The following is a 27,851-nucleotide window of genomic DNA, read 5'->3' on the forward strand; positions in this document are numbered from 1 at the left end:
TACCCCTTTTTATTTTTAAATTTTAAGACAGAATATCACTGAGGACCTCTTTCTATTTTTAAATTTTAAGACAAGATATCACTAAGCTGTCAGGGCAATCCTCAAACTTGGGATCTGTCTCAGTCTCCTGCATAAATGGAATTACAGGTATGTACCACCAGGCCTGACACAAGTCCGTCTTTTAATAAAAGGAAAATACATGTAGACTCAGAATATTTTTTAAAAAAAAGATTATAGCATTTTAGGAATATAAAGATTTTTAATGTGCATTTTAATGTAATATTTTATTAACAAATATTTGTCTTGCCTACTTCACAGTTATAAGATTTGAAAATACTTTAAAATTTTTAAACTTAGTTGAGTAGTGGTGCTTCATAAATGTTCACAGCCTTACATAATGACTAGCTCTTCTTCCGTGCAACTCAATCAGATGTCCAAGTTAGACTTAAAACCCACACATGTTCACTTCACATAGCAGTTTCTCAAAAACGAATCTCTATGCACCTGCACTATGCTACTCTGAGAACTCAGATGAAATCTAAGAACCTCACTAGCATTTGTTGCCACAAATAGCAACCCAACAAAGACGCTGACTACTGCATTCTGAAAACAATGGGTTTCCCAGGTCTAAGGCACAGGAGGACTTGTGGTTGTGCAGTGGGCCAGCAACCACTCAAGGGTGTCTCCCAGATACACCAAGGGGACCTGAGCTCTAGTGCTTGGTCCGCATTTAATGACGTAGTTGACCACGAGTATCTGCTGTCAGCCTACTGACCGGATGAATGGGCTGATCATTGGAGGACAATTCTAGGCATTGTAGAAGAGAAGGTGGTACCCCAATTGGCTGGTATAACCAACCCATTAAGCCAGCGGTCGTTTGGCAACTGAAATATATGACTAGTGTTTGTAAAACACAGATAAAGTATCTGAGGAGTGAATTATCTAATGTACCAAAGTTCTGCAGGCCCCACCCTCATTCTAAAAAGGTAAATTGTCAGAGGAAACCTAGGTGCTTTACTCTTAACCAAGTGAATTTACTCCAAAGAGCAAAACAGAAAACTTGGGTTTTCTTCAGGAAGGGGCAGCCTCAGAAATAGCATGTGATATGCTTCCAGAATACAAATCTGTAATTAGTCATGCCCTTGTTTTCTAAAGTGCATCCAAAACCGGACATGTTACATTAATTGTGAGAATCTTGTTCCCAATTAACTTATTTACTTTTCTTTATACTTACACAAATTTTGTACTGAATTATCTTTTTAAATGGCCGGGCTCAAGTTAACATCTGCATTAAATTTCTCAAGCTTTTTCTATCTGCTTATACTCTTGTACTCTAAAAGGACTGGGATTTTAAGTTGTCTAGTTTTGGCCACAAGATATTTTAATCAAAACATATTAAGTAACCAATTGGCAAAAGTGTCAAGAAATTTCAGAACTTAAAGCTTTTAATGAAGTTAGTCTAGAAACCTAACCACTTGGATATCTAATTTTCTATCCATAAATCAATGAAAAAACCTAAAAAAAAAAAAAAAAAAAACTGGCTACAATACTTCAACTGCAACACATTTAAAGAGAGGGACTCAGAAAGACACTGGAATACTTTTTTTTTATTAGCAAATATTTGCCTTGACTACTTCACAGTTATATTGTGAGCAATGAGATGTGAAATGCAGAGTAAACTATAAAATATTTCTCAGAATACTAAGAAAAAAATCAAAATAAGTGAAATAGTCTTGCCATAAATAACTAAGTGAAGAGCAGGATTTGAATTCAATTTATCTGGCTGATTGGAGCATTCACATTACAAGTCATCTTTAACCTTTAAAAAAGCCCTAAACCTTATGTAGAACTTTAGCATACAAAATGAAATAGTTGGTATTTTATTTATTACTTCAAGTTATACAATGGATTTTTTTAAATTAAAGAGTTGAGGAATGGCTACAATCTCGAATCATTCTCAACACAATTTATGTCTCCATTTTCCTTTGATTGCAAAATATTAAGAATTAAATAATTGTAAATTGTCTTTTCAATAGTCTGCCCTAATAGTTAAGAAATCCATGAAAAGAATGAGTAAAAATTTTAACTGAAAATTACATAAAAATATTAACTACTTACATCATTAATTGATAAGCATTCAATTTAGAAGCTGTCAACAAACTCCCTGTCCAGTTAAATCTTCACCATTTAGTAGAAAATGTTTTACAAATATCTTTTCTACTTATATTTTAATATTGAAATGTTCAAAACACTCAATTTTTTTTCATTTTTATGTCCAAACTTTAAATATCAGTTTTACCCCAACACTTGATCTGCAATTGTGAAAAACAATGTATTACAATCCTACATTATTTACGAAAGCTCATTCAATTTATTAAAAATCAGCAAGACAGGCAAAACTGGTATAAAAATGTTATATATGAATAGAAAATAGCTACCTGACATTTTAATTTGATTACAATGTTTCTTTTAAAAATATATATAATATTTGAACCTGTGTCTTAATGTCCTAAGTCATTACATGTAACAAAGTACATTACACATAACAAAATACAAAAACAATTATTCAAACTGAGCATATACCATACCACCTTTCCATAATTTTCTTTCTCTATATATTTACCTTCATAGTCTACTCGTGTAATTTTTAAACAAATACAGTATATAAAATAATCTCATGAATCTTGCTTGTATTTTCCTCATTTTATAGAGAAATTCAGAAACAAGGAAATTAAATAACATACTAAAACTACAAGAAAAAGCCAAGTACAGTTGGGAAGGTAGAGAACATAGAGGTAAGCTTTACCATAAGGTTTTTTTGGGGAAATAATAAATTTATGTGATATATATTTAAAACTTTCTAAATAATGTTATCTAATACAATGAACCTCATTTAAAGAGTGTAACTGTGCAAAGCACCTCCAGCAATACCTTATATTAAGTAGGCATAATGTTCAAGTATAGTCACATTTGAAAGGGTAACTCTAATGCTAAGATTATTCCTACATTTATATATGAACTTTTGCTATTAAGGTGAGCAAATGATTAATGAAAAGCAAATGAAGATATATAGTTGGTACAGAAAAATAGTAGAATAGATGATGAAATTAAAATTGGTTCAAGGTACTTCCCTATGTTTAAAAACAGCCACTTAATTTTATGTACATTCATTACAAAATGTGAATACTCATCTTACAAATTTAAGGCTGCATCCAGCCACTATATTGCCATTTTTAGTACTATAATATCCTACATCAAATTCAACTTGACTTCCCAAGTAACCAAACAACTAATATAAAACTTAAAATTAGACTTTATATAAAAGTTCCTAAATAAAAGCATTATTTCGAGCATCACTAAGGAAATAAATTATGACAGAAAACAAATTACATAACTCACTGAAATTTAAGTGCAATTTTGTTTTGTTTTAATATCTAAGAAAAAAGCATTTTTAAAAAGATAACTTCAAGTACAAATCTCAATATTGCATCCACATATCAGATACTTAGTAATATACTGGTAATATATCATGAATATACTTAGTAATATACCATAAAGAAAATTATTCAGAACCTTTAAAATGCCTCTACTAAAGAATGTAGTATAAGTTTTCTTAGAGAAATGATAATTTGTGAGTAAAGAGTAATATGATAAACTAAAGCAAACTATCAAGAAACTTTGATCTTTTTCCAACTCAGGCACTGATAATGGTATCTATTCAATTATAGATGCTTTTCCATATCCCCAAGTAATCTGAATTACTTATACAAGCTGATACATTTTCAAAGTCCTAATGATTTTCATTGTTATCCACACTTTTATTTTGTAATTTCTTTTGTGAAATGGATATATTGGATTATTCTGTCTTTGAAATATTCAAAACATAATCAAGTTATGTCCAAAGTTTTCTTCTCTATGAATTATTTGTGTCCTACCCCTATGTACCCTGCCCTTTATATTACTACATCACTGGGCATATCTTAACATTTAACCTAGACAGAACAGCTATTTGCTTACAAATGGCTATGAGTACATCTACGTTACAATAAAATTACTCACTGATAGGCATTAGGTATTCATCTAGGCACTTTGTAGTACTGCTTCACTTCGCAAAAACCATATAGGGTAAGAATTGTTTTCATTATAGTCACAGATGAGGAAACAGATTTAGTAATATTAATTAGCTACCCAACAGTAACTGACAGAACTGAATTTATGTCTGTGTATATTAACTAATAATCCGAAATTATGCCAAGCTATAGAAAAAGAATTTTATGGAACCCTGAAACAGAAAACTAAGACACAATACAAAAAATACAGTTACAAATACTTATTAGCTTACTAGATCCATCTATAGAACTAAACTAAAATAATAAATCAATAGAGTTTATTCTAGGGTTCCAAAGATTGTTTAATTATCACAGAGCTAGAAACAATATATCTACTCTCAACCTAATCAAGTCTACTTTTTAACACTTAAAAAAAAAGCAAGTACACAGGACATCTACAAGTAGAGCTGCCAGTTGGTGAATACAAGGAAATAAACGTGAAGTAAAGGTCAAGTCATCAGCAGAGACTTGGACCTGGACATTAAACTGCTGAACTATACAGGGAATTTATCAGATAAAACTAACACACAATTTGATTTCTTTGTCACTGAAATAGTTGGTGATATGTGATATCTGAAAACATTCCTGATATTTGTTTATGATACATGAATGTTAATAAAACCATAAAGACAGGCATAATAATACTCATTATGTAGTTATCATATATAACTATTGGTTACTAAGGGGTGAGTAGGATTGACAGGAGTTCTAACTATATGATAACCAAGTATAAAGCTTAGGTGAATACACAAGCATTTGTTATGTTTTCAATTTTATCAGGCTAAAATATTCATCAAAAATTTTTATACTAAAAAGCATAATTATTTTTTACTTTTATTTAATACACCAAGAATATATACAGTCCACATATAGCTCAAAGAATGATCACAAAATGAATAACTGTATAAGTCAGTTAACTACTTCCAGAAATAGAACATATCACCACACCCCCAGAAATCTACCTCAGATCCAGTCCTTGTCACATCAAAAGTAATCACTATCCTGACTTCTAAAACCAAAGAGTAGTCATACATAGTTCTCAGTTTCATATATATAGAATGTTCTTATATATTTGGTTGCTTTTGTCAACATTGTAAGATTAAGTTACAACGTGACATTTAGCTATAGTTTATTATTACTATAAGGTAGTCTATATACCACAATTAATTTATGCCACTATTTAATTAGTGAATTGTTTCTACTTGTATGCTATCACAAATAATGCGCCATGAATGTGCATGTCTTTTCATTATACGTGTACAAGCATTTTCATTGGATTTAATCTTTTATGTGTTCAACCACAGTAGATACTGTCAAAAAGTTACCCAAAGTAGTTATACCAACTTCAATTCTAGCAGCAGTGGGGAAAAATTCTTGTTTCACATTCCTGATCTCAACCAACAACTGGTATGTCAGTCTTCTTAATTGTAGTCATTATGCTGGGCACGTAGTGGCATCTCCCCCATTACTAATGAAGTTGAGCACTTTTTCCTATTTGTTAGCCATTCGTTTATCTTCTGTGAAATGCTTATTCAAGGCTCTTGGATATTTTTACACAGGATTATCTATCCTTTACTTACTGATTTATATAAATCTTTTTTTTTAATCTGGATACAAGCTCTCTTTTTGATTATTTATCTTGAAGATATATTTTCCAACTCTATGGCTTGTCTTTTTACTCTTAACAAATAAAAGGTATTAATGTACTGGGGAATGAAACTAAGCAAATTATGTTATGTGCACATACAAATACATAACATATTTTTTATTATAATGCACCAAGAAAAAAGTATTAATTCTAATGGCATCCAATTTACTGATCATGTCATTTAATTGTACATTCTGCTTTCCATTTAATACATTTTACTATATATCAAGATCATGAAGGTATTCCATATCAATCTTTCAAAAGATTTACTGTTTTGGGTTTCTTGTTTACTTCTATAAGCTGTTCAGAATTATTTGTATACATATGCCCAGTTGACCAACACCATATACTGAAAAAACAGACTCACTACTCTCACTACTCTATGGCCTTCATCATAAATCAAGTGTCCTAATACCTGTGGGTTAGTTTCCGAACTTTATTCCGTGCACTGGTGTCTGTGTATTCTTGGACCAATACCACACAGTCTAAATTGCTCATGTCTTTAAGTTTTAATATCCATTAAAGTTCTCCCTTTTATTTTTCAAGGCTGACTGGACTTTTCTTTGCCTTTGAATTTCCATGATAACTTTGATTATTTTGTCAGTTTCCAACACACAGCTTCAAACACAAACATACTGAGATTTTGACTGGAATGACACAGAATCTGTAGATCAATTTGAGTAAATATTATATTTTTATGAGAGTGAAATGTTTAATCCTTGGTTTATCCTCCAGTACTTAGGTCTTGCGTAATTTCCCTCAACAAAATTTTAGTTCACCACAAGCAAGTTTTGACCTTATTTTTTTTTTTAATTTGGCAAATTTACTCAAAGGATTTGATGATTTTAATGTGTATGTAGATGTAAAATAAACTTTACAAAACTTTTTTAAATAAATGTAATTTTTAAGTTTGCTGCTAATAGAAACAAACTTGATTTTTATTTTAACCATGCTAAAATTAATTTCTATGGATATAGTCATGTGAGTAATGGCAGCTTTAAATTTATATATATATAATTTATATTTATATATTTATGTATATAAATTTATTCCTTTTCTTATATTAGCAAGGATTTTTAGTGTGTAAAAAACAGAAGTAGTGATAGGCACTCTTAACTAATTCCCTACCTTGGAGGAGAAACTTTTTTGTTTTTTTTAGAATTTATTAGCCTTTATTTCTCTCTTTTTTTATAACTTTATATTTTATTTATTTATATGTGGTGCTAAGGATCGAACCCAGGGCCTTGCACATGCGAGGCGAGCGCTCTACTGCTGAGTCATAACCCCAGCCCTGAGAAACTATTTTTAAAAATTATTTTTGACACACAATAATTGTACATATTTATGAGATACCTACTTATGTGATAATTCAGTGCATGTATAAAGTACGGATGGTCAAATCAGGATAATTAGCATCTCCATCTCTTCAAACATATTCTGTTTGGATCCTAAGATTTCCTCTCTTCTAGTTCTTTAGGAAATAATATGCACTATAATAAACTACTGTCACCCTATTGTTCTATAGGACATTAGAATTTATTCCTAACTATATTTTGGTATAGGCTATCCAACCTTCCTCCCTCTCTCCACTCTTGCCTACCCTTCTTCTCTTCTAGAAATCACTTTCTCAGAGAACATGTTAACATTGCACTATGAAGTATGACACCTGCTAGTTTTTTTTTTTAATAGATAACCTTTATCAGATTAAGGAAGTTCCCTTTTATCATAAACAGATGCTAAATATTCATAAAATGCTTTTTCTTCATCTACAAAATACTCATGAGATTTTTAAACCTTCATTCTGTTATCATAAAACAAATTATTTTCCTAAGTGGTAATCCAATAATTATTGACATTTTAAGCATTCAAATGAGCTTGCACTCCTCTTAATTACACAAAAGGAAAGGTAAGAATCCAAGATTTCTAGGTCTCCATTAGCTATATGCCAACCACAGAATTCACTTCCTCCTGTTTAAAATCTCTAATATTCTGACTAATCAATATACATGGTCTTAAACAAATGTTTCATACTATGTTATACACAAATTATTCTTTTTATTTATTCTTTTGCTTTACCTTTTTAATATAATTACACCAAAACTATCTGCGCTAAAAAAGAAATACAGTAGTAACCAAAAAGCATTTTCCCCATGATACCTATCTTTTCAAAAATGCAAGTATTAATTACATTTCTAGTATCAGTAGCATCTTCACTCAGAAAGGGTGGCTAACTACTAATCAACTATTAGTTTAAGTGAATTTATTATTTAACTGAATTAAGCACAAACTTTAAAACGAAGGTATAATAGAGCATTTGCCTAAATCGAATACCAAGATTTCATCTGTCTAGGAAATATTCCTTTGAGATAATACATGTCCAAATAATCAATACTTTTAAACACATCAGTTGGTTGATTAGTCCCTAGTATGAATTAGGTATTGTGTCAAAAGGATTACATTTATTGACTGGTATGTTAAAAACTCTTTTTTGACTTGTGACTTATTTAGAGAATTAGCCTAAATGGTAAATATTATTTTTAAATAAGATTTATATAAATAATTTATATAAAAATAATTTAATCAATATTCAGTATAAATATATTCCATTACTGTTTTTTCTACGTGATCTGAAGCATTTTTATTATGGAACTAAGGAAAAGAAAGAATAATTGCTACAGTTTTTGAAAAGTACTGTAGTCATACAATGGGGACACCAACATTTTACTAATGGAAGACAACAAAGACCAGAAAGGCTCAGATCAAGTCAAGGTGGACCAGAGATTTTTCATTTTCACTACTACTAAAATAAATAAATAAATAAACCCAGATTATTTAAATATAAAATGTGATTCTATGTCAAATACTATCTCAGAACTCATCAAGGTGTGCTCAATTTCTCTTAGACTCAAACAAACTAAATTTTAATGAAGGTCTTGAACTTCTGAAAAATGTGCATGACATTTATTTTGTATTTTCACAATCTAAAACAATGAGGACATTCAACTCAACATTATACTATATATCACAGGCCAATAATAGGTAAATGACATATCAAAATTTTTTTTTTAAATCTGAAGATTTGATGATCATTAATAAGTCTTCAAGTTTTATATACATATATTTAATAGAAATACTTGTCAAAGTTAGTGTAAGGAAAGAAAATTACCAACCAGTATACAGTAAGATATGGATCTAAATTTTCCCTCAAGAAATCACCTGGGAAATTTTTTTCCCATTTATTTGAGAAATGAATCTTCAATAAGATCCTAAAATATGCAAGGCATTAGTCTAGCACTAAGGAAGGACTGTTATCAAGAAAAATAATGTACTGTTATCATGAAATTTACATCCTAGTGACAACAAACAAGCAAAGTGTCAGATAATGATGTTACTGAGAGTTTTATTATAAACAGTGACTAGGTGACAACTTGAGATTGGATGGTCAGTGAAGTCTTTGTTAAGGAAATGATTTTTTAGTTGAGCTCAGACTGACAAGAAAAGATCTACCCACAGTAAGATTATGACAGAATAACACTCCCAGCACAGACAGCCACATATGCAAAGTCCCCAGTACAGGCAGTAGTGTGCTAAGTATGAGTAAGTGAGAAAAAGCCACATGTCTGAAGAACAACTGGTGAAAGCAAAGATGATGAGATGTTGTGAGGTCAGAGAGAAGGGTGGAGGGAGATTCCATGGGGCCAGAGAATGAGTTCAGAATTTCTGTGGGTACAAACCTGCTAAATCTGAAAAATTTAAACTACAGCAGTGTTAACTATGCCTTTTAGCTAATCAAGAATTTGGAATAATATGCTGACTTTCAATGTACAAACAGGTTATTTCATCAAGTTCTTTTCTTTCATTTAGTTTTGTTTTTAACATTAGAAAAATAACCTGCATTAAGTACATTACAATTTCAAATTATAATCCATTAATAATGAAAATGTTAGTGTAGGTTGGGAACTGAAACAGTCATAGGATAGATTAAATGCCATGACTCACTATAGTAGGTGGTCATCTATAATAAGAGATTGAACTACATGGCTTTTAATGTTTCTTAGAGCTATATTAAATTTTTAATTAACCTTATCATTACTTCAGGCAGTGGTCTCCATACTCTAAATTCCTATAAATCTCTCATATCCAATTATACTATAATTAATGGTTTACTTCCACCCCCACCACTCTATACTAAACTTTGAGAGGAAAGACTATCTTTCATAATTATGAATACTTGCTAAGAAATTTTAGCTTTCCATCATATAGTATATAGTTTATAAGGAATCTAGTTTGGAATCTGTCTGGTTCTTTTAAAAAAAAAAAAAAACCTATACCTATTTGTTTTGCAGCTTGTAATATATCTTTTAAGTCTTCATTTATACTTTGCATTTCACTCTTCTCCAGGTTTTCATTCAAAAATTTTACTATATTCTTCCATGTCGGTCCCAAATCTAAAACTTGTTCATGAAGTTTGGATCGCTTTAGCTGAAACAAATAGCATAATACAGAGAATGACTGGTTAAATTTTTTCTTAAAGCCATAGCTTAGTCCATATATTCTGCAATACAGAATACAACTTGGCACTATGCGTAAGATTTTGAAGTTGTATCTACTCAGATCCAAGTTACTCTCAGAATGAACTTTATTTAAATGTGACTTCACAGAATCTCACTTGTCTAAAAGATACATTTAATAAAAGATTATTTTTTATTTTATTTACAATGCATAACCATCATGAATTTCTATACAAAGTAAAAAGTTAAACCAACATCCAGAAGATTGTAACAACTGATAACATCCCACATACCTCTTCCCAATTTCCTTTGTGTGTATGTGTGTGTTGTACCTTTTTTCTTTTTTCTTTTTTTTTAATTTTTATGTGATGCTGAGTATCAAACCCAGGGCCTCACACAAGCTAGGCTAGTGCTCTACCACTGAGCCACAACCCCAGCCCCCCCTCTTCCCATTTTCTAACTGCTTATTTTTAATATCACTCGGACTATAATATATATAAATAAAAGCTTTATGTCCTACTTTATAACGAAAGGCATTTAAAGATAATTAGATTTCCATAGTTGATCTCAATATATTCAAGTCAATATTGCTCTCCTATAATACTATAATTCTTTGCTTGAGACTAACAATCTTTTCATTCACTAGAACTAACTACAGAAAGCAATACAAACTTTAAGTCAAATCACTGGCTTTAATCCATAGATAAAAGTCATGAAACACTCTAACCAAATGAAAAACTGGCGAGTCAGGTAGAAACTGTAATTTTACTCTTGACTGTATTCATGATATTCTTTATTCATCATTCCCTTCCTATTTTTTAATTTTAAATGGGGCTGATCAATCTGGGTTTAGTGGGGAAAGAATGGGCAAGCATAGATATGAAATATATCAGCCATAAAAGGAATTGTTACAATAGGGTCATGGGTCCATAATGATTCATATTACTTTTATCTCTACTTTTGTATGTGTTGGATATCATCTCCACATACCCCTCAACCCCTATCCCTGTTCCACCCCACCCCCACTCCAGTCCTGGGGATTAAATTCAGGAGAAGTGCTCTACCTCTGAGGTACATCACCAACACTTTTTAAATTTGATTTTAAAGGGTGTAGTAGAGTGACAAAAGCTGGCCTCAAACTTTCCATCCTCCTGCCACAGCTTCCCGAGTGGCTAGGATTATAGGTGTGTGTATCATGCCCAACCATGTTTGGCATTTTCTGAGATTAAAAAGTTTCAGCTTTTTATATATACCACTTTTGGGAAAAAAAGGACTAAAAGCCAAAAGGAATAAATGAGATGATATGGGACAAGCAGATAGTCCTTATTCACTTTCAAATTTTAAAATCTTCTGTTCCATAATAAATTCTGAATTACCTGCTAAAGGCCTTGAGGAAGAAGAAAAGAATAAGTGTAAACTATCAATATTAACTAATGGTACAGAATATACCCTATTTTTAGTGCTGTGAAAAATATAAAATAGCTCCTATTGTAAAGGTTTACTGTTTTGTATCTGACACAATTCTGCATTGTTAGAGGAAAAACATCTAAAAACTGTTCTTCCTAGAATCAATCTTTAAGTGAGGCTATTAATAAAACTACATAAAGACTTCTAGCAATAAAATTCCAACCTACTAGGAAATATTATTATCCTAAAATAAAGTCAGGAATCAACACCTGAAGTAACTACTGTTTTTTAAAAGAACCATGCAAGGCCAGATCCTTCACAAACTATTACATGGCTCATTTCTTCATATGTGCAATTCATGTATAGCTTTAACGCTATAAAGTTCACAATAGTATGACTAAACTTCCTAAACATTTATCCTTTTTCTAGTGAAAAGTCAGTCCATTATTTATGTGTTGAAATGTCCTTAAAGGATTCAACTGATTCTTAATACTACTTTAATTTTTTAATAAATTTCAACAACTTAAAGATAAATGGTTTTAAAACTATCCAAAATACATTTTGGTATGAACAGCTACAGGTTTTGCTATGCAAAATCACATTCAGGAAGAAACACAGTAATCTAAACATTAAAAATAAATAAATTCATCATAGTAATACAAACATCCTCACATCTACCAACTGATCAAAATCTATATTTTATGGGCTTAACTGTGTCCCTCAAAATTTATATGTTGAAGTCCTAACTCCTAGTACCTCAGGATTTGGCCGTATTTGAAGACAGGGCCTTTATAGGAGTAACTGAGTTAAAATAAAGCCATTTAAATGGACCCAATCCCACTGACTGATAAACATACAAGAAGATGAAATCTGAACACTTAAGGAGACACCAGTGACATGCTGATACAAGGAGAGAAGACTCAGAGGAAATCAAACCTGCCAATACACCTTTATTTCGACTTCTAGCTTCAGATTGGTGAGACAATAATTTTTTGTTGTTTAGCTTTCCAATCAATGGTATTTTGTGAAAACTAATACACCACATGTCAAAGGCATTTCTAAGAATCTCTTCTATATATTTTATAACTATATGCACAGTTTTTTTTCTGTAAGTCGTGACACAATATACTTTTATTTTTGTTTAATATTAATTAAATTTGTAAGTACATGTAATTTTTTGATACTTTTTTAAACCTATATAAGTTAGTTTACTCATCAGGAGAAATTCTTTGTCAAACCATATACCCTAATTTGTAGTACAGAAAATACACTCATTGAACCTATATAGGACAGAGACTGAAGAAGTTCCTTTCATAAGACAAAAGTGACATTTCAAAATGATAACCATTTTGCCCTGGTGGAATCTATATTTACAGCAAAGGTAAAATTAATATTTATTGTATAAAATGACTCATGAGGAAACTTGTCCACATATTAGTTATTATGAAAAGTAGTAGTTGATATTTACTAGAAAAGCTAAAGAGTCTGCAGTCAATGTAAACTTTTGTTTCTTATTTTGTTTCATATTTATTTTTGAAATTTTAATCATAAAGTGACTTTTTAAATAACAAGTGTTTTCTTAAGCTTTAAATACCTCTCATAAGAGGTTTAAGCCCAATTATAAGTATAAGCCAATTATAAGACCAACTACTGAGCTCAAGAGATTAATATCTATATTTCTCATATTAAGGTACAGACATTGTTTCTGTTTATTTGATAAAAATTTTACCAGAGACCTAAAAACTTACTCAGATAATTCACAAGTAAATTACTGGATTATATCACAAAATAATTTGAGCCAGGGACCTTAGCAACAGAAAAATTATAGTTCTGATTATTCCTCTTGACAGTACAGTGATGGGTGCTTAATATTAAGTTGTCCCATAGGTACATCAGTACACCTACTCTCCTTCTTGGTCTCATGCCAAACAAGATAAACCTTCCATTTTAGCACAAAAAACAAAAATGCAATGTCAAATATATATACATACTCTATAAGAGTTCTCATTTAAAAAACTTACCTTTAAGTCAGCCACTTCTTCACTATAATTATCTTGCTTGGTAACATTTGAAAAGGAGCGCAAGGCTCCTGTGAGGCGAGGCAAAGCCATCTATTTCTCAATCAGTGATCCCTGCAATGAGAAACCTGAAACTGAAACAAAATAAGATGATATTTATCTGTTCAGAAATGGGAGGTATAATCGACTCAAAAAACTGACCAATACAAGGCAAGGGGGAGAAAAAACAGTTAAAAATTCTCCTGATACATTTCCAACTCTTGAAGGTTTTTTTTGTTTCATTTTGTTTTGTTTTAAATAACACGTTTACTATGGTTGCAGAAAAGAAAAAGGAACAAATAGATATTTGTTTCAGGATATTACTATACTATTACTTCAAAATGACTTCTACACAGTATTTGAATATAAGCCTCAAATATTGTTTTACTACTACCAATAATATAAAGACATGAAGAAAACTGACAATATTTTCCCCAATTTTATTTTACATGCACTGATTTCAAATTACACAACTTTCCAGTGGTTTTCTCTGTTTGCAATGCTCTTCCCACTGATGTTCATATATTTGGCTTCTTAACATGGAACATTTTTGGTACTCAATAATTTTTTTTTTCAATTAAAAAAAGGAAGAAAAATGGAGAAAATAGGAACAGGAGACTGGAGTAAAAAAAAAAAAAAAAGAATAAAAGCAGCTGGTGATGGTAAACTCTCAGGGAAAAAGAAAGTCTGATAACTATGTCTAGTCTCAGTTAGCATGCTTGCAATTAAACAACCAATGTCCAGGCAAATAGATTTAATAATATTTGCATTTGGAGAATCCTTATCTATCTCTTTTTAAGATTGTCCTGGCTTAAGATTGCTTATTAGAACAAAACTACTATTTACAGTTATAAAATCCCCAGAGAATGTCAAGTAAGTTTTCTAAGTCTTAAAACAATGCTCAACTAGATTCCCTCTCCACACCACTCCCCACAGGACATTTGGCAATATCTGGAGACATTTTGAGTTATCACAATTAGAAAGGAAGTGAAAGTGGTCTATGACTTCTGATGGGTAGAGGTCAGTGAAGCTGCTGTACATTCTATAAAACACAGGATAGCCTCTCCACAACAAACAATTATCTGACCAAAACTGTCCAATATAAGAAGGAAAAAAAACAGATGGATGGGGGCAAGGAACATACAAAATATTTTAGACCACTCCCAGCTTCTGCTGTTCCTCTTAACTAAATCTCTATAAAGCTTAATACCTAGAAAATCTGACTCATATATTAAAATAATTAGATATTACATAACTGAGATTAAAAAAAATAAAAGAAGGATTTTTAAAATACTGAATAAGAACTTGCAGGGTTTGAAAATATATTTTATAAATAAAAATATATAATTGTTAAATTTGAAAACAATCAACAGATAGACTACAGAACTGATTAATCACAGCTAAAAGGAAAAGTATGACCTGAAAGAGAGCATTAAAGAAATAATCCAGCACACGTCACAGACAAAGAACCTCAGTTGTACAGTGTTTGCCTAGCATGCACAATACCCTGAGGTCAATCCCCAGCACTGCCAATAATAAAGAAAGAAAAGAAATAAAAAGTATATTTGGGCTCAGAGTGACCAAATTAGTTTCCTGACCCCTGATATAGGTCATTCTCTGAGCAAAATATAGTAAGATTAAAAATCAGAAACAAAATGATAAGATCTACAAACATACATAATTACACTGCAAATCAGTAAGGAACAGGTATGTGAACATACTTTTAAAAAACCAGTTGGAGTCTACATCACACTGGAGAATTTCAGTCCAAAAAATTTGCAAATAAACTCCCTAGGGTAGCCAACTTTAGATTCCAACTGCCCATTGGGAATGAATTTAGGAGAGCATTTGTGGAAATTAAGATGATTCAGAAAGTTATAAATGAATTTTTCTAACAGTGAGCAACATATTTCCTGAAGCATGTAGAGGAAAAATATGACATAGGGAATTAGTGGACAGCATAGGGCAGAAATTTTCAATTTTTATTATTTATTAAAGTCACCTAGAGGGCTTTCTAAAACAAATTGCTGAGCCCTACCACCTTAATCTTTACCCCAATTTTCTGATATGGAAGATCACACAGCACTGAATTAGGGCATAAAAGTTTGCATTTCTAACAAGTTCACAGATGAAGCAAAAACTCCACTGTTTTAGAGATGGTGTCCTTCATCCTTAAATCACCAGTTTTGCCCCAAGTCAGTAGTGAAAAAGAAACCCATCTAGTAAGAAATTGGGAGTCAGAATTTATGTGCAGTGGGGCTGGAGTTGTAGCTCAGTCGTAGATCACTTGCCTGGCAAGTGTGAGGCACTGGGTTTGATCCTAGCACCACATAAAAACAAATAAAAGGCAATGAGTCCATATACAACTAAAAAAAAAATTTTTTTTAATTCATGTGCAGTATACATCCTACCAGCCTTTATCAATGGGATTCTGTGAGATGATTAAATTCTACTGAATGATTGAATGTATCTTGAATGACTTTTTCTATTAATCCTCTCAAGGACTGTACAAAGCTCGTATCATCTACAGAAAACTAAGGAGCTGAGAGCATAGTGGCACACACCTGTAATCCCAGCAACTCAAAAAGTTGTGGTAGAAAGATCACAAGATTGAGGCCAACCTGGGCAACTTGGCAAGGCCCTGTTTCAAAAAAAATTTTAACAAAAATTTAAAAAAGGGGATGTAACTCAGAGGTAAAGCACTCCTAAACCCGGTTAATCCCCAGAACACACACACACACACACACACACACAAATAAGTAAGGCATACAATAAATGCTTTAGGGGAGTGGGGCTGGGGCTCAGTGGTAGAGTGCTTTCCTAGCATGTGTGAGGCACTGGGTTCGGTTCTGGGCACCACATATAAATAAATTAAAAAAAAAAAAAATGAAGGCCCATCAACTAAAAAAATATTTTAAAAAATAAAAATAAATGTTTTAGAACACTAGAGTTTAAATTTTCTACCCACACTGAAGGGCTGCGAAGATGCATTCTAAAGTCTTCAAAGACCCTGACACTAAACTGAAAATATTCTGCCTCAATAGTGGTGCAAGTAGCCATTTGTTTATAAGACCATGCCTGAGGTAGAATATTCCATATATCATGTCTCTTTTCTGGTGTTACATTTTGAAAGCATTGATTTATGTAGTAAAGGCACAAATTCACTTTAGATCCCACCTCACTCTTAAGAAAAAAGCAAGTGCTCTTGAACAGCTTCTGTTAAGATTTGGATATAAGGTGCCCCCAAAAGCTCCTATGTTAATGCAGGAACTTTCAGAAGTAAAGTGTTTGGACTGTGAGAGCTATAACCTAATCAGTCCATCCTACTTTGCATGGACTGACTGGATGATAACTATGGGGTACAGATGGAGGAGATGGGTCACTGAGGATATGTCCTGGAAGAATTGTTCTTCCCGACAGGCCCCTTCTTGGGCTTTCTCTCTCTGCTTCCTGGCCACCACGGGGTGAGTTGCTTTCCTCCATCATGTCCATCAATCATGATGGTCTGCCTCACGTTGGGCCCAGAACAATGGACTCCACCATCAATAAACAAAAATTTCTGAAACCATGATCCCCAAATACACTTTCCCCCATAAGCTGTTCTTGCATATTTTGATCACAATGTTGCAAAGCTAACTAAAACAGTTCCCATTTAAGTTAGGAAGCACATTGGAAAAGAGAGAATAAAGGAAGCATAGGAAAGACAATTACATACCTACATATGTACTTTTCATGTAATACAAAATATATAATGATTTCTTAAAAACAAAAAAATATGTATAGGGTTCTTATTCTCTTAACTTACTCAACTAACTACATACAAATCAAAGTTCCCACCCAAAGATTGGGGCAAGTGGAGAAGCCTTGACAAGCAAATAACCACAAATCAGTATTTATACTATAGAAGATCCCCTACAGTTATATTGATCTTACTTTTCACAAAGCATAAGAAAATCATTTTCTTTAAATGTCTTTAGGAAAACAAGTGGCTAGAATATTTCAGCTTCTTATGAGGACAACAAGAGTCTGAATAAACACCTCACAAAGATCAAATAAGTACACAAATCACTCTCAAGAAAATCTGGAACAGACCCACTACACATGTGTTTATATTAACTCTCTCCCCATTGGTCCCAGTGGAAAATGACCTATAATAGATTATGTCTAAAAAATATAATTCTCATTCCAAAGGTTCAAGGAACATAGGCTAAAAAATTTATTTGACTCAAAAACTCTGAATACATCTTCTCAAGAGATACATTCTTAATATCAAACCAAAACTCTAGTGATGCTCAGCCTTAGATGTTGAGAAGGAAAGGGTTTTCCTGACTTTACAGTCCTCCGTGACACAATTATATAGAGCACCATTCCTTTCCTGAAGCATTTAAAAATTTGGTTCATTTTTACTCTCAATCAGTGTTACTCCAAATTTAAAGATATGATGACCTTAGTTTTTTGTTATAAATAGCTCTAATCCCAATACCATGTAAGAGGTTGACATATACATGGTGATAATGAAAGAAATGTCTACCTCTGCCTCTCAAATATAGAAAACTGGAAGCCAAATTTTCATAAATAGGACTCAAATGAAGTTGCACAGTAAACAAGAAACAGAAAAACAGAGAACTAACTCACAGGGTATTACAAATTAGAATCCTCTCCTCCCCTCTTGGCTTCCTGGTACCACCCCCTGAGCTGCTTTCCTCCTCCATACCCTTCCTTGGTGACCTTCTGACTCACCTCTAGCCTAGAACAATGGAGTTAGCTGTCAGTGGACTAAGACCTCTGAAACTATGAGCCCCAATTTAACTTTTCCTCCTCTAAAATTGTTTTTGTCAGTTTTTTTTTTTTTTTTTTTTTTTTGGTCACAGCAGTGAAAAAGCAGATTAAAACATACTTGATCTTCCTGAAAGGATGTATTGTATAACCTAAAATTACATGACATTCTAGTAGATTTGATATTTATGATGTAATTTATAATAAACTAATCATAGAAACAGGGTAATCTCTTCCGTTATATCAATCAGAAATGTGTCTTGACAAATACAATCCATAGAAACATTTTCTGTGTGCCTCATTCTGAGCTGACATGCCATTTCCCTATCATACTCCATACAGTTATAGCTTTCTAAACTGAAATCTTTGAAAAGGTCAAGCCCATTTTTCTCATTCCTACATTTAAAAATTCTAAGCCATTTTTCTTTGCAACAAATTATAAATAATAAAACGGGGGGCAAAAAAAAAAAAAAAAAGGTTTGCAGTTGGGGTTGGGGTTCAGTGGTAGAGCACTTGCCTAGCATGTTTGAGGCCCAGGGTTCAATCCTTAGTTCCACATAAAAATAAAATAAAATAAAGGTATTGTGTCTGTCTACAACTAAAACAAAACAAACAAACAAAAAAATACAAACAGGTTTTGTCAGTCATGAATGAATGATACCTCCTACTTTAAAAAAATTAATTACTAAAGAATCAACATGCTTTTAAAAAGTATCAAACATTAGAAACATGTTTTTAAATTTACCTTTTTGTTTATTTGTTTTTAGTACCAGGAATTGAACCTAGGGGGCACTTAATCACTGACCCACATCCCTAGCCCTTCCTATTTTGAGACAGGGTCTAGATAAGTTATTTAGGGCCTCACTGAGTTGCTGGGGCTGGCTTTAAACCTGTGATTCTCCTGACTCAGCATTCCAAACTGCTGGAATTACAGGTGTGTGACAGTGTACCTGGCCTAATTCACATTTTGATGGCTTAAAAATTATAGAATGAAGCTTTAACAAACAGTTATGTCATGTATCTCTCTAAAGATAGCAAGTTAACATTTTTTATGGAGAAAATAATTGAATATTTGAAAATTATACTTGACATACTTTGGTAACTTTTTAATAAAAATGACATCTGTATAGGTTAAACACTATGTTTTTCAATGTTTACAGAAGTTTTCAAAAAGCATAGATCATAAATTGAATTACTAACTCAATGTATGTTGCATTCTCGTCTCAAAGTACTTCTACAAAAATTATCTGTACTATCTAATGTCAGTAAGCTATCAAATCTAAGCACTCATTTGCATAAATGGCTTCTAAAACAGCTGACGACATTTGTCATCCTACTCTAAGCTTTTTTCCTCACTATATTAATCAATTCCATTTCTATCAGTCCTCCTCAGTATGCCTTGATTTATATCTCATTACACAGAAATATGTAGAAACATACATGAGAATCTCATATACCAGCTTCAAGGACTGAGGAAAGAGTGAAGTGACAAAAAGGAACAAAAGCTGCTATTTTTTCAAAAAGAAAAATCCAATGCAAATGAAAGTTAATACTTGTTAAATCTGGGTATGCAGTAAAGTGTTAACATTATTTTCTGAAAATTTTCCATATTATTGAAATATCATATAATTAATTTTTAAGTAAACAGAGTCTAATAAGAGATAATGATTATGAAAGCATCAAACTAAATGTCTGGCACCCTATAGGTTTTGAAAACATTTCTCTAAAAATTCTCAGGTTTATAAGAAACTAAACATCTGAATGTTGACCATCAGGAGGCTCTTTTAATATTCTCACCCATAATGCACTTCAATTTTGTCCAAATCAATTCTGCCTTTCCAATCCAGAGTCCACTCTCCATTCTCTTTGGTATAAAAGGAGGAAGCAGACTTAATAGATAAATAAGCCTTTTTTGTTTTTCTTTTTAACATCCAAGTACATGCATGCCCCAAGAAACAGACTGGGGATAACAGCAGCTTGAAAATTGCTTTTTGCTAACTCTAACGTTTTCTCAAGGACAGGCATTCCAGTCTTACAAATCTGTATGTGTCCTTGGTTTCTATACTCTTCTATGTTCAGTTCATACTTTAAAGTATTCAGGCAAAGCAACATCAGGTTTGTTGTTGTTGTTGTTGTTGTTGTTTTAAAGACAGAGAGAGAGAGAGAGAAAAAGAGAGAATTTTAATATTTATTTTTTAGTTTTCAGCGGACACAACATCTTTGTTTGTATGTGGTGCTGAGGATCGAACCTGGGCTGCAGGCCAGGCAAGCGTGCTACTGCTTGAGCCACATCCCCAGCCCCAGCAACATCAGTTTTTTGAAGTAACTCCCCCTTCCTGCTCTTCATTTATATGTGATTTCACTGCCAGGATTGAAAAACCCAAACACTGATAATATACTTTTGCATTTCTATTCTCACACTAAGAATCATAAAATCTTTACTCTAAACTGTAGTTGCCAGACTTAACAAAAACACAAATGTAAAGATAAATTTGAATTTCACATAAACAACTTTTTTTGGAAAAATTTAAAATACTCCATATTCTATAGCTCCTAATGATTTTAGTAAGTAAAAAAATATTTGTTATTCACCTGAAATTTAAATTTAACTCCATATTCTGAATTTTATTTGCAACAAACATTTAAAAATCCTTCCTTCACTTTACTAACAAATATGTCTTCTACATCTAAGAATTAATGCATAAGAGGGATCTCAGATTTTTTAACTTTTTTAAAAAGTTCACATGGGAAAAAAAGAAAGCAAAGAAAAGATTAGTAAAGAATTATAAGGAAAATGCAAAGACTTAGGAAACAACAAGTTAATGAGGATGAAAGAATAACCTCAAGATGGTAATCCAACCAAGGAAAACTATAATTTAATTCTCACAACAATCCAAAAAAGGTATTACTAAAATGTTCTTTATTCCACTTTTTATCTAGCACTGATCTTAAAAAAATGCATCTGATGATAGTTTTATAAATGAATTTGTTAATTTATTCATGAAAAATTATTTAAGTCCTGGGAACAAATGATAAAAAGATACTATGTTGAAACCATCCCCTCTCTCCTTATCTGTAATATTTTCTTCCTCATTAAATCATTCCCCAAACCTAAGAACATGCTGTAGTGGCGTTCATATTTTTAAAATCTCTGCTTTACCCTCTTCAATTACCATTCCACTTTTCTGCTTCCTATTTATAGCAAAAATTCCATTCCAATAAGGTTTTTTCCTCTACTATTCAAGCTATTAAAGTCACAAATAACCTCAGCATTGCTAGATCCAATGTTATTTCTCAGTTATTACAGGCATGGTGGTACATGCCTATAATCTCAAAGATTAGGGAAGTTTAGGCAGGAAGATTACAAGTTTGAAGACAACCTCAGCAACTTAATGAGCCTCTGTCTCAAAATTAAAAGGAATGGGAATGTAGCTCAGTAATAAAGCACCCTGGGTTTAATCAGCAGTCCCCCACACCCCAAAAAAGAAACAGATTTGGTATTTGTCCTGGGATTCCAACACAGAACACCCTTGGAATTTCCTGAATTATAGGAGTCTCTTTTTGTATTCATAGCAAGCCCTTGTTGATCATACCTGAGTTTATGACAATAAAGTGACAGGTTGGGCCAATAACCTAAAAGACCAAGTAATTACAAGGCTAGGAATTTCCAGCAACACCCACTAATCTCTGGGAGCAGGAGGTTGAGAAGCTGTCAATTAAACTCTGTACAACAAACTCTTGAAGAAGAAATGATGAACTCACATGTTGGTGAAACAACGTACCAGCTTGTAGAACAGCACACCACAACTCCAAAAGGGACAGAAACTCCTTGAGGTTGGGTCCCTTCTAGACCTCGCACTAGGCATCTCTTCATCTGTATCCTCATACAAGTAAAGTGCATCCCTGAGTTCTTTGAGTCATTCTTGCAAATTTTTGAACTCAAACAATGTGTAATGGGAACCCTGGATTTATAGCAAATGAGTCAGATGTTTAGAAGGCCCAGACTTCTGATGGCATCTGAAGTGAGCCTTTAACTTGTAGGATATGAGGCTAATTCCAGGTAGATAGTGACAGAATTAAATTTAACTGTAGGACATAACTGGTATCTGAGAACTGGTCAATGTAAAACAAAAAAGTGCACATATGGTGTTAGAAATATTCTGTAAGTCTGTAGAGAAATGTGTGTGCTTCATAGCCTTCTATTCATTCTTCCTGTTTTCACTCTTAATTCCAAACATCTAGTTTCTGCATATAAACAAAAATGTTTTTTGTGTGTGTGTGTGTGTGTTTTTTTTTTTTTTTTTTTTGTCTTTTTTCCACCCTTTATTTTAAAATAATTCTTTTTTGGATGTTGTTGTTTTTGTTGTTTTGGGTACTGGGGGAATGAACCCAGAGGTGCTTAACCACTGATCGACATCCCCAGCCCTTTTATTTTTTAGTTTGATACAGGGTCTCACTAATTTGTTTAGGGCCTCCACTAATTTGGTGAGGCTGGCTTTAAACTTGAGATCCTCCTGCTTCAACATCCTGAATCACTGCCATACCTGGCTAGAATAACTCTTTTTTAAAACCTCACAAACACTGTTGCTCTCTTATCTGCTTAAAATCTTATCTCTGGATTATCTTCAAAGGCCTGAAGGAATGTTCTATGTTTTAATTTGACCTCCTAAATGCTCCTCCTTGCTCTTTATGGCATCACATTGCCCTTCCTTCCAATGATATAAACATCAATTTCTCCTTCTGGAGATACCATATAAACAATTCCTTTGTTTCCTTCAGGTCTTTGCTCAAATATCTTAACAGAGAAGACTTCTTAGTCATCCTATACAAAATAACACCCCCCTCCTTGATCCTTCTCTGTACCTAATCCACTTTACTCCACAGCACTTATGACTTATTTTCCATGTTTATGTCCACTTCATCCAATAGACTATGAACTTGGCTCCCTGCAATATCCATAGCACTTAAAACAGTGTCTAAGGCATAGGAAGTCCTCAGTAAATTTTTATGTAATGAATGGATGGAGGAATTGACAGAAAGCACAAAGTGAAGACAAAACTGCCACAAAATGGGGCAGTATTTTACTTAGGTTCCTACACATCTATTTATATCATCTTCAAAAGACCCCAAAAATATTTTTTCACAGAAACTTGATTATTCAATCTTCTGAGATAAAATGTTTTTACAAAGTAGAAAATATGCTCAAACATGAAAGAAAAGCTTTTATGTCTTCCCCCAAATCTAACATGTTGTGATTTATTCAACTGATGATGCCATTCTTTCAAAGAACTCAAAACTGTACAAGTAGACAATTCCAAAATTAATATTTAGGCAAGCATTTTCACGTCTCAAACAATACAGCAGAAAAGAAAAAGTAAGGTTAAAAGAAAAGTCAATAGTTGCTAAACCCTAGGACAGAGGTGGGCTAGGAAGGATAAGCAGATGAATAAAACAGTTTTTACTCATTTCACTGATATTTCTTAACTGGTATTTCTACTACATGCTAGACAGCATGCTGGGTAGACCAAGCTAGCAAAAATCAATCTAGTGCCTACACTTGTAAATACTGCGGGGAAAATCACCCACAGATTTGTATGAAGACTAAGAAGAAAAGACAGAAGGTGCAGAAGCACAAGCCTTCAAGGAATAAATAACGAAAAGGTCTATAAAGGAGATTTTGAATAGCAAGAGGCCAAAAAGACTAGAGAAAACCAGAAGTGTGATATCATCAAAACAAAAGGAAAAGAAAGAGTAGTAGTTAACCATGCAAAATATTACATGAGGTTAAATATCCATTGGATTCAGCATCTTATCAATGTTTTTCCAATATTCTGTTTTTTAATAAATAATGTATGAACACATTAGCTCTGAATAGTTGGAGTGAAATCATCCACTCTTTAAACTTCCTAACAGTGTACTCATTTTCTTTCCAAGCTGATTTTCAGATTCAATGAATGAGTGACAAGTCCTTGTCTCAGGTCAGTACACTCAAGAGTCCTACAAAACCAGGAACCTCACACTGGTCTTCAATAGATCATAAGTAGTGTAGTTTTTGCTTTTTTCCCCAGTACCTTGTGTAGTTATTGGCCTATGCTTAGGAACTTAGTAAATATTTGCTAGATGATGTATATTCAGAGTGAAACCATGAAGCTACCCAAAAGTGATTTTTAGGCATTCCTTACCACTCCAATCCTCAGAATAAAGATAATACTTTATTTTTGCAAAGCTTCCTTCACTCCTTGGAGAATGTTCAGTAAGACTCCTTAGTGTTAAAGGTACTACTCCAAAGCCGGCCTCATTTTAGAAAATGCATTCAAATTGGAAAAGATATACTGAAATTATTTTGTAAGTTGAGTTATCACCCCCAAATAAATTTCTACTTCAAAATAATTTACGTAGAATTTTATAATTAAGTTTCTTAAATGAAGATAAAGGTGTGTTTATTTCTATTTATGCTTAAGAGAAGAATTTAACATCTTCATATCATTCCATTTGATTAGCCTAAGGGCATTCTATTCACTTTCAAAAACAGAGTAAACAAAATTTTCCTAACTAGAGGAGCTATTTCAGCAGTAAGCATGAATTTCCTCTCTTGGAAAAAGGAATTTGCACTTTCTCTTATCAATTCTATGTATCATATTTCTTAGCTACCCATAACTGAATACTTTGCTAGCCTTCACTTAATTTAAAATGACCTAACATTAGCAACTGCTTCTCTATAATCCTGAGAAGTTACTTTGCTTCTTTTGAAGTTCAAGTTTAATAAAACAGATAGTATCCTAAAGTAAGAGCTGTTGAGTTCATAGGTTTAAAGTAGAATTTACCCCAAAATACAAACTGTTTATAATCACTGGAGAGTTTCTTTCATATTTCTAGACACCATCGCTAGGAATTCTAATTCAGTAGTTTGGCAATCTTTGGTTTAGTGATTAAATAAGTAGGTGTAAACTTCTCCTTCTTCATATATATATATTCACCAATCAGCAATTATCTTATTAAAATATATCCTAAAATCTCTTATTGTTAACTGTAAATTTCTTACTCGTTACTAGGATTTTTATTATGTGCCTCTCCAAATTTCAACCTAATTTTCCATGTTACTACTATAAACCTCGGATAATGAATGCAATTCCTAAAAATCCTCTTTGGAGAATTAATCAGAGAAACAGAGGAAGATTAGTCAAAATATACTGAAACCAGCAAGATAAATGAGATTATATCTTGATTTAAAAAGGTCCCCAAGAATTAGTCTAGTCAGATAACAATGAGGAGAGGCAGAATAATATAGTAGAAGTAAAATAAAAATAAGAAAAACTAAGTTCTGGTGCCATTTTTTGCTTCATGCATGGTAGAAAATCAGCTAACTTCTCTAGTATCAATTTTCTCATCAATAAAATGAAAGTGGTTTACAAAATGACTTCTAATGCCCCTTTCACATTTCAAAATCTAACTAAACAGAATGCTCAAACATGAATTAAACTGTATTATCTTTGAATCAAAAGTTAGAGATGGCATAAAAATAGGAAAACTTGTAAAACATAGTGAGTAAATAGAAAAATGAAAACAAATAGTAGATTTATCTTCATTTGTTCATCCACATGCAAAATGTAGGACTTAAATGAGATGGTACTTTTTTGTTCTGCTATACCTAGGATTGCTCTACCACTGAGCTACATCCCCAGTCCTTTTTATTTTGAGAGTCTTGCTAAATTACCAAAGCTGCTTGGAACTTGTGATCTTCTACCTCGGCCTCCTGAGTAGCTGGGATTATAGGTACACACCACTATGCACAGCCTGAAAATTTATATATAGTACTTTTAATGTTTTCGTCCATGAAAAAAGTTTCATGGTATATAATTTTCCATTTATGATGTTCATGTAAGAGCTTAAAATGCTTCAGATTTTGGATTTGGGGATTAGGGATATTTAATATGCATCTTACTCTCCTTGATAATTCTGTACTTTTTCTATCAATAAATGCTGATTTTGCTAAAATTTCAATTTCAGGTAGACATCTTAAAGTTGAAAACTATACCACCTTATATCACAACATATTTCATGCTGAAAGTGCTTATGTCAACTATCTCCTCAAGGAAGGTATTACTGAGTAATAAAATTATTTTAGACATGTCCCTGAGAAATATGCTTTATGTTATTATGTATGTAAATCACAAGTTATTAACATATGATAAATTAATCAGACCAATGTACAGAATGGAAAAATACTAATTTTTTTTCTGGTAGATTTCCAATTGCGAACTTTATATTTACACCAACTTTGCAAAAAGAAAAACTTACTCCTCTTAAAGGGCACACCACTAGCATGTATACTGTCTTTTTAACCAAAGACAATATCAACTAATGCTGTTCCTCTTTAAATGCCAGTTATACATAAACATCTATAATAGTATATTCTTGTAAAAAGCTTTGCCTTGATCAACTAGATATTCATGGTATGAAAAAGAATCCTTGTCAAGATTCACTCTTAAAAGGGTGCCACTACTATACAAAATTCCATGAACACAGACTGTATCTTTATTTGCCAGATTTGCATATTGCTTGACACATTTGAAGACATGAATGAATGAATGACAAAAAAACTAACAGGGATCAAGAAAGCTAAGTCATAAAAACAAAGTCACTTTAAGACAAAGCTTAAACTTAACTGGCATCTCTAGGAATCATTTTCCTCATGTAAGACTATTATAACCTCATTAAAAATAAAAGGTGTAACATGGACTGAAGCACAATCTAGACTAATATCAAAAGTTGAGTTCTCAACTTTTGTGCTTTCTTTTTGTGATAATCAGAAAAAAAATTAAACATGAAATCTGGTTATGGAGATATCTACTATTCAATCTAACCATAACTTTAGGTAAGATTATCAATTTTAACTGCCCATGTGATATCATTTATGTCAAACTTTTAATTGTCGCTAAAATTATGTTTCTTTTAAACCAAACAATAACAAATACCAGAGCATTCTGAATTCCATTAATAAGTTAATTCATGATATGTAATCTATCTTTTAAAACCACCCTCATACCCATGTCACCTCCTTAGCACACAAATAAACAAATTTGTTTGTTTCAAAATGTCATTCTAGACTCCTTAATTGCTAAATTCATCCACAGTTCACCATAGAAAATTCCTTACCCAGTCTGTTCACTTTTCAGTGTGTGTGTGCCAGGGGGTGATATACCAGGAGGCGGATTTTCCTCCCAAAATCTAACCAAAGGAAACTCTCACCACGGCTTTGAAACCAAAATAATAATAATGAAAACAAATTACCCACACACAAGACACAAGAATAACCCCAAGTGGCCACGTTGTGGCCTTTACA

The 27,851-nt window shown here is 32.4% G+C and overlaps 1 protein-coding gene across 9 annotated transcripts in view; it reads right to left on the minus strand.

The window, feature by feature from the left end:
• The window catches only part of Ascc3 (activating signal cointegrator 1 complex subunit 3), a 355,403-nt gene that overhangs the window by 327,143 nt on the left and 409 nt on the right, over window positions 1–27,851 (minus strand). For 7 of the 9 annotated variants that reach the window (XR_007351808.1, XM_048814551.1, XM_048814518.1 and 4 more), the window contains exons 2-3: window positions 13,697–13,827; window positions 10,089–10,239 (exon numbers count right to left, since the gene is read on the minus strand). Coding sequence is in view for 8 of the 9 variants with exons in the window: in XM_048814551.1 (XP_048670508.1) it covers window positions 10,089–10,239; window positions 13,697–13,786 (241 nt within the window). In the remaining variant the exon portion in view is untranslated. Of the gene's footprint in view, window positions 1–10,088; window positions 10,240–13,696; window positions 13,828–27,664; window positions 27,817–27,851 lie in introns of those variants that run through there. The other 2 variants (XM_048814389.1, XM_048814495.1) reach the window with 2 other exon arrangements.

Source organism: Marmota marmota, unplaced genomic scaffold (assembly GCF_001458135.2).
Source record: "Marmota marmota marmota unplaced genomic scaffold, marMar, whole genome shotgun sequence".
In the NCBI taxonomy this organism is placed as follows: Eukaryota; Metazoa; Chordata; class Mammalia; order Rodentia; family Sciuridae; genus Marmota; species Marmota marmota.